The sequence below is a fragment of the Nematolebias whitei genome, chromosome 3 (genome assembly GCF_014905685.2).
Source record: "Nematolebias whitei isolate Nwh7 chromosome 3, NemWhi1, whole genome shotgun sequence".
Taxonomy (NCBI): Eukaryota; Metazoa; Chordata; class Actinopteri; order Cyprinodontiformes; family Rivulidae; genus Nematolebias; species Nematolebias whitei.
Window position 1 is genome coordinate 39,702,386 of NC_056500.1, and position 9,104 is coordinate 39,711,489.

General features: G+C 40.8%; 1 protein-coding gene across 1 annotated transcript; it reads right to left on the reverse strand.

Annotated features, from left to right (window-relative positions):
- Positions 1 to 5,309: 5,309 nt before the first annotated feature.
- LOC119408111 (D(1) dopamine receptor-like) lies at positions 5,310 to 6,766 on the reverse strand. The gene has a single exon (XM_037674951.1). It carries the CDS (start codon positions 6,764 to 6,766, stop codon positions 5,423 to 5,425), a length of 1,344 nt encoding a protein of 447 aa, XP_037530879.1. The 3' UTR covers positions 5,310 to 5,422.
- Between the last annotated feature and the right edge of the window lie 2,338 nt (positions 6,767 to 9,104).

Consider the following 9,104-nt stretch of genomic DNA (forward strand, 5'->3'; position numbering starts at 1 on the left):
AGACTGAGCTGAATACAGCACCTCAGACTGAGGAAGTCTTTCAGATGAAAGACGAAACGTTTCTACTTTGTTTTGTTTTGTTTTGCTTTGTTTTGTTTTTTTGAATGTTCAGAAGACCAGACTTAACTTTTTTTAGATTTTTCTGCCTGGATTATTGCGCATGCATCAGGCTAGAGTTGTTATATTAAACATTTCGGAATAAGTTACTACCTTGTAAGCACAATAAGAATTTGTAAACCTAAGTCTTTTAGGATATAATATTGTACTTTATCACTGCATTATAAGTATCTACAATTAATATATTACTGGTATATATATCCTAAAAAAAAAAGTTTACAAATGCTTATTGCCCTTATAAGGTAGTAACTTAGTCTGAAATTTTTAATATAACAACTTTAGATGAAATATATAGGTGAGCAGATGTGGCTCACAATTTGGTAAGAAACTGGTCAGTTTTGTCTCTGTCACCCTTAATTAATACATAATAAACAATTATTAATGATTTATAAAGTTTTAGAAATTAATAACCTATCTATAAACTATTTATTAGCCATCTATAAGGGGAGCCTTATTGTAACGTGTCACCTTTTTTTTTATATTGAGGTAATTCAAAAAGTTACCTGTAGCAAGTAAGATATTCATTTTTCATCATCTTTCCACAGAGCCCCTCCTCAAAGGGTCTGAAATGCCAAGTTTCTTTTAGATATTCACATTTCTAAAATGATGAATTGTTCAAATTGTCCACAGATCCTTCTGTTATCACCTGCGTGTGTTTTAAAGTATCTGCAGACAAAACACAACTCCGGAGAACCAACTTGAGTTTTTGTGACTGACGGGTTTGAGAAGCGTGTGCGGGAGGTTTGTCATTAAAAGTGCAGGCCTGCAGAAACAGAGTTCATTTTCTGTTTGTTTTTCAGCAACACTGCAGTTCCACTTTTTGTTGCTTAAACTAGTCATTCTTAAAATATAAAAAAAATAAAACCCGGCTGTACTCATAAATAACTGTCATTTTCTTTCACGTTTCATGATTTTATAATTTTTTTTAGTTTATTTACGTTGTACTGTTTATAGCTTTGTTAGGTTTTTATAGCTTTGTTTGTGTTTTAAACTGTTTTAAAGTCGTTTATGTAACGCTGGGGTTCATTTGGGGGCAGCTTAAACCATAAATGCTAATGGCGTAATTTATTTTTTGCTTATTTCAGACTAAACACCTGTCCATTTAAAAAATTAAACAGAAGTCAAATGTCTCTCATTTCATTTCAAATGTTGATTCCACAAAATGCAAATTAATTTCATGTCTTACAATGTGAATGAAATGCTAAATATAGACAGAGAGACTCAGTGGTGCCACCAGGTGGGGGACAGGGGGGCAATGACCACCCCTAAAATTTGCTGTCAACAGAATCCCATACCCTTAAACTGTTAGATTAAATTATTTTAAATAAAATATTAGTAATATAATCTTAATTGTAGGAGGACTGATGCATATTCATGCATACACAGACACAGGCCACACTGTTGGTGGCAGGAAGTAATTAATAGAGAGCAGAATTTATTAAATAATAAAGCGGCTTGCCGTACTTAACCATGGAAGTGGCTGACCACATCCAGGTGGTGGACTACTTCAAAGTCCTGGTTTGTTTGTTAGTTTTAGTCCTCATTCGTCTCTACTCTGCAGAAACAGTTTTTAAAGTTTACAACAAGTAAGAGGCTCAGTCCCAAACTATGTTTGATCATTTGAAATAACTTTTCCTCTGCGTTGATTTTTAGAGGCCTTTTCCAAAAGTCAGATACAATTGCATGACATGACAATTCTCACTGACTCCAATGTTTTGAACTAATTAAAGTAATGGTACCCCTTACATTTTTAACACCAACAAGAAAGATTCATTAAAGAAAAAAAAAGCCTGGATGTTAATATGAAGAAAGTTTACCCGAGCGTCACATGACAGCGACATTCTTGTGCTCTGCTATCAGCTGCGGCCTCTCTGTGGAGTCCCGTCTGGTGTTTCTGAGCGTCGTCAGCATAAAAGCTTCTGTGCTCTCACAGGTCTGGACGTCTTTCACAGGAACAACCTTAAGGCACAAATTATTCATGTCTGTCTCTTATAGAAGGAGTGGGGGGTAAGGGGGTAAACAGAGTGCATGGTGTGTCAACCGGGACGCCCATCAGATGAGTGCTAATGTGACTTACTTATATAATCCCATTTAGAGGGACTCGAAAGAACTCAGAGCTCTAATAAACGTCTCTGTACGTTAGGAGAAATATGCACAGACAGCAGCTGTTCAACCAGACACTACAAGAGACTCATGAGGGATTTAGTTTGCAAACTTTCATAGATTTGACAGTAAACCTGGAAACTGCAGATTAAAGAATTTGCCTGAAAGACAGAAATACTGTAAAGGTAAGAGTCGATACTCACAAAGACCAGAAGATAAATGTGAAATAACAAATAAATCATTGTCTGTATCCCAGTTTATACAGTTTGTTTGAAAGGCTGCATGAATGGGTTTTCCCCTCAACCACTCCTGATCTGAGACAGGGTGAAGTTTAGTGTCTTGTTCAGATTCAGGGTCAGGGATCAAACCAGCAGAGGATCCTGAACCTGCTGGAGCCACTGCTGCTCAAACTATGAGCCAAAACTCATTACAATTTTACCTGAGATATAAGCCACCTTCATTGCTTCAGAGAAAATGGGTCAAAAGATGATTAAAAAAAGTTAAAAATGTTAATTAAATCTTTTCTCGCCTTTTTTTGTTTTAGATTTGTCTTCTTGTTTGACCTTGTTCCACAAATATAACTTTGTCTGCAGTTTCAGAAGAAGGTGGAGGTTAGGTGACAAGGTAGTGAGCAATTAACATCCTACCTGTTCTAGATACCTTTTTGTTAATAACCTCAGTTTGGAGAATTAGTTTAATTTTAACAGGACCAAGACCAAAGTGGATGGCTGCTGTCTTTAAACAACTCCTGTCTCAAACATTTCATAAATGCAAAAGCAATTCAGTGTTTCACATTACTGGCTTATTCTAGAAGAAATAACCTTAAAATAAATATAAGAAGAAGAAGAAGAAGAAGAAGAAAAACACCAAAGTTCATGCTCAATAATACTGGTAAAAATCCAACAATGTGCAGTCAGGTCATCTGGACGTTTTTTTTTTTTTTGCTGAGACGTTTCATCCTTCATCCAAAGGACTTATTTAATCTGCGGAGCCACCAAACAAACTGATTTCCACAAACAGCATAATCCACAGTGGGAAAAAAAAACAGTTTTCTGGTGCTGAGTTGGCCTCCGGGGCCCGCCCTCTCCCTCGTCAACTCCTCTGAGACAGTCTGCCAAAGTGGTTCAAAACACCAAAGTTCAGAGGAGTCTTGGAGGAGTTGACGGGGGAGAGGGTGGGCCCCAGAGGCCATCTTAGCACCAGCAAACTAATATGTTTTGCACTGTGGAGTGAGATGTTATTGTCAGTTTGTTTGGTGGCTCCTCAGACTGAAGAAGTCCTTTGGATGAAGGACAAAACATCACAGCAAAAAGGAAACCGTCCAGATGACCTGACTGAACATTGTAAGAAGAAGAACATTATATTCTTGCACTAGAAACACAGCTGTTGATATCTGTAATCTCCAGTAACCACAGAATGTCACATAAATGGGTTGTAGAAATGTTAAACTGTAAAAAAATACATTTAAATTGTGAGGCCCAGCAGCACAGGGGTTAAAGCTGCCGCCTCTCAACAAGATGGACGCAGAATCGCTTCACAGTCTGGCATCTTTCTGGAGTTTGCATGTTCTTCTCTCTGTGCTGCGAGGGTTTCCTCCCACAGATCAAAACATGCATGTTAGACCGATTGGTAACTTTCAATTGTCCCTAGGTGTGAGTGAGAGAGTGAATGGTTGTTTGTCTCATTTGTTTCTGTGTGTCTCTGTGATGGACTTGAGACATGTCCAGGGTGTCCCCCCTCTCTCATACAGTGATTGCTGGAGAAAGACGCCAGCTCCACACGACCCGGAAGGGAGAAGCAGGTAAAGAGAATGAATGAATGAATGAATGAATGAATGAATGAATGAATGAATGAATGAATGAATGAATGAATGAATGAGTGAATGAATGATGCTTTCACTGCATAATTTTTTATCGATTCCATCTGTTTTAAGACAACAGTGGTCTTCTCTATTAGCTCACCAGTCTAGTCAGAAGTAACCTCAGTTTACCTCAAGAGCTACCTTCAGCAGGTAAGATATTAATGATTCATAAATGTTCCACAGAACCTCACTTCAAAAGCTCTCTGGGGGAGAGGAAATGGCTTCTGATTAAAGATGAGCTCAGAATCCACTCCAGACCAGCAGATACAGTTTAGAGTTCCTTTAAGCAGCAATGGAGGAAAGGATTCAGGATAAATCTAAACATCACTGATCTATCATCTAGTGTCTCCTCATTGGCTCTCAAAGTTGTCTGAATAATACATTGGTCACTGAAAAAAAACTATTGAGTATTTGTGTCTGTCTCAAACATGAGATTATCTGGGAGGTTATTGCTTTAGTGAAAGCTGATGTCAAATAAAGAAAATAAATATGGAAAGAATGACAATAAAGGAATGTTTCAGCTACAAAATTTTATTTGCAATCACAAATACATCAGCACTTCCAGCGCAGTCGGGGTTTAAATCTGGTTAAAACGTTGTCTGCCAAAATGGCAATGACAATGCAAAATAATGAGCAATGTGAACGTTCATGAAACAGCGTTTGTACGCACACACATGAACTTTGAGTTGTTTTAAGACGATATAGATCCACTTTGGTCTTAGTTGCGTTCAGACTAGCTATCAGCTCATCAATCTGATCAGAATTAAATTGTTTCTCCAAATTGAAGATGTTCAAAAACCCATCCACTACAGGTAAGATACTAATTATTCATAGTTTTTTTCACAGATCCATGCTTCAGAATGACCAGAATTAAGGACTGAATGAAATAATGAGGTTCAGTTCTTGGCTGAAAACACGATGAGTTCTGAACTGAACATTTTTACTTTATCTGCAAGAAAAGCTTTACGCTAACACTGATCAAATGCAAAGTCGTGAAGATGGAACAAATAAATTTATAAAGCAATTAAACAAAATCAGCTCACAGGTTTTCCCGTGTCTGTGGAGTCCTTAAATTAAAAAGTTGTTGATAAAAATTGTAACCGGACCCTGACCGTTAACCTACAAAAACAACCAAAGTGACTAAACCTAACATTGCAGGGTCACAGAGCAGCTTAATGTAGATCACTGAGGGTTTCAGAGCTTTGTTTACATTGAGTGTGGACCCGCATTTCACAATCCTCTCTTTTTTCTTTTTTACTACCAGAGTAAGCTCTGTCAAACTGCATCATTTGGTATAGTTCAGTGTAATCTGCTTTGTTTCAGTCTTTGCAACATGAACATTTATTTGGGAATGTGTGTCAGTTTATCTTCGTCGTATCTCTCCTGCGTGTCCATCACTTGTTCCGTCGTGGCTTGTTTGTGATAAAACACGGTCACGGTGGTGTTCCCGCTGTCCTGGCTGGCCCTGGGGTTCGTGGAGACGCTCAGCTGGGCCTGCAGAGGACTGTCCCTCCTCTGGGCCCCCGCCTCGTTGGTCGCCATCATGGTCTCCACGGCCGCGCTCACGGCGGACAGTAAGCCCCGTCCGCGGCAGCGCAGCAGGCGCAGGAAGGCGTCCCTGAAGTCCGCGTTGAACGCGTAAATCACCGGGTTGAGAGACGAGTTGCTCCAACCGATCCACACGAACACGTCAAAGGTTTTCTCGCTGACGCAGTGGGGGCCACGCTGGGCCCCCGGGGCCCCCGGCGCGGGGCAGAAGGGCAGGGCGCAGTTCAGGATGAAGAAGGGCAGCCAGCAGCAGACGAACACGCCCATGATGATGCTGAGAGTTTTCAGCACCTTGGTCTCCTTCCGGATGGAGACTCGGAGGTCGCGGTGGGACCGGTCGGGGCCGCGGGGGTCCGCGTGAACGCCAGTGTGCGACTGATAAGAGGTGGCGCCGATTTCTGAGCACAGGTGAGGAAAAAGTTCGGGCAGGTGCGATCGGCAGCTTTGCGCGTGCTCCGCCGCGCGCTCCAGTGAGGATATGACGCGGATCTGCATCTGGGCTATCCGGTAGATGCGGGTGTAGGTGACGATCATGATGAGCACGGGGATGTAGAAGCTGATGAGGGAGGAGGAGATGGCGTAGGTCCGGCTCAGGCTGGAGTCACAGCTCCCGTCACGTGGAACCGAACGGTCCGCGTCTCCGAGCCCGGCCCGGTGCCAGTCCAGCTGCACAGGAACGAAGGAGATGACCACGGACACGGTCCAGGTCACCCCGATCATGACGAAAGCCACCCTCTTGTTCATGCTCCTCTCGTAGCAGAACGGGCTGGAGATGGCCCAGTACCGGTCCACGCTGATTACGCACAGGTTGAGGATGGAGGCCGTGGAGCACATGATGTCACAGGACAGCCAGGTCTTACAGAAGCCCCCGAACGGCCAGAACCCAGCCACCTCGGCCACGGCTTTCCACGGCATCACCAGCACGGCCACCAGCAGGTCGGACAGAGCCAGAGACACGATGAAGATGTTGGTGACTTTGGCGCGCAGGTGGCGGTAGCGGTACACGGCTGCGCACACCGTCATGTTACCCAACAGGGTCCACACGATGAGCAGCGCCAGGACGCAGCCGGTCAGAGCTCGGTGCGCCGGCGGCTCTTCGGCCGCTCCGAGCAGCGCCCAGCCGGTGCTGTTCTTCATGGTCCAGCTCTCATGTTAAGGTGAGACAGTCCTGTCCGTGGCACATGACGCGCATCCTGCTCGGATCGGGCTCATCTGGTTCACAGCTGCGGACAGTCAGCTCCACCGCTGGCACGCAGCAGCTCGGAGGCGCACTGGGCTCCAAAGTGCTGGTCACATGAGAATTTATGATTAGCTGTCACAGCATTGGCTGGCAGACTCTGCGCTCCACCACGCACATGCCCATCAGGTTTACACTGTCTCACATGTTTGTAAATGACAGAACAATCTGAAAGAACAAGTCCTTTTTATTTATTTTGATAAAACACCTGCAAGAATTCAAGGAACAATCATGTTTCAAGATTTTGTTAAAGGACCCAACAAAATGCAGACTCAAACAGAAGGAGAATAAATAACAAATAAGGGTTTAAATAAATAAAACCTCACAGCAAAACAGCAGCCAGTGATGGCACAAAGGCTGAAGGTGAACTGAGTCAGAGTCAGGTGATTACTGACTGAGTGCAGATGAAGACTGGGCGGATTAAGAACAGGTGTGGATTAGAAACCGAGGCCAGACTGAGGGACTATCAGAGAATATATATTTTCTGTGAAATGCAGAGGGGCCACTGAAATTTGTTGAAGAAGCTAACTGAGTTGTTAAAGATAAAAGAAGCAGCTGAAGAAAAAGCTTTAGAACGAAAAGCATCAAAATAGATGAAAGCAGCAAATTGGTAGCTAAAAGCTAAATACTGTATAGCAGCTTGTAAAAGATAAAGTAGCAAATATAAAATTTAGAAAAGGATATGCAAACTAAAGTTAAAAGTAGCAAAATACTTAAAATTAAAAATAAACTGAGACTATTAAAATAAGCTAAAAGCGAAAAGGTTTTTAAAAAAGTAGCAAACGAAAATAAATAGGTATGCTGAAGCTGATTTCCAAAATATATTTTTAAAAGTTTTAAAAATACCTCAGTGTCTATAAAAAAATAAATATAATAATAATAAATTTAAAAATATAAAAAGTCATAAAAACTAAAATGACATTACCAATCTCATAAATGAGCATTTTGATCTCTTGAATATGAGTTCTCGTGGCCCCATGAGACTACCTGTATAAATAAAGCGTAAATGAAAAAAATATATATTTAAAACAACTCAAAGTTTGCAGAAGTAACGACACTGCAAGAACCGTAGAAAAATAAAAATAAAAGAGGAAAACAACAGTGTGAATACTGAATGAGTGACAGAAAACAGGCAAAATACAACAAATCTTACATCAACATGAGGAAGAAAAAAGGCTAAATATCAATAAAACATGAAGCCAAACTACAGATTTTTTTTTTTGTAGGATTACATCAGAATTCAGTTTTATAAAAATGTGTTCCTTTGGTAAAAACACAACACCAAATCTTCTCAGTGCTGGACAAAGAGTGATGATCAATTATTTTAATCCTCCAGCATTAACCAATAAATCTCCCTCTAATCAAAGGAAAACTTTGCTGACAAAAAGAAAAAATATCAAATTACTGTAATAATTATCTGATTAATAAACAATAAAAATGTTGTCGCAACAAACTTAAAATGTTTGGTTGGAGCTGGATAAGGAGTTTAGATCAATCATAAATTAACGTACAGTTTAATTTTGTGTTTGACTAGAAAGTACTTGAGGATCCACGGTGATCTGTTCAGATCAGCAGCAGCTTTGTTGCTGATACTCTAGTCTTGTTGATCCAAACAGAATTGTTTGGATAATATTTGGAATCCTGCATTTTAGTTTTTTTATGCAGTGCTTTTTAAGATGTAAATTGATTTCAATTTCCAATTGAGATTAAATAATTTTAAACTATTGTGATGAAGGTAAAAACTTAAATTTTGCTGATCACTACATGTAGGAGTCACCTTGTGACAGACTGGTCACCTGTCCAGGGTGGATCACACTGCTCACCTGTTGGACACCTGAGATACTGAGATGAGATGGATGGATGATTGGTTGGATGATGGATGATTGGATGATGACGGATGATGGATGGATGATGGATGGATGATGGATAATTGTTGGATAATTGTTGGATGATAAATGGATGATTGGTTGGATGATGGTTGGATGATGGCTGATTGGATGATGGTTGGATGATGAATGATTGGATAATGGTTGGATGACAAATGATGAGGGATGGATAGATGCATGATGGTTGGATGGATGATGGTTTTATGATAGATAATGGACAGAAGATAGATGGATGATGGATGGATGGTGCATGATGGTTTGATGATGGATGGATGATTGATTGGATGATGTTGGATGATGGGTGATTGGATGATGGAAGGATAATGATTGGATGATGAAAGGATGATGGATG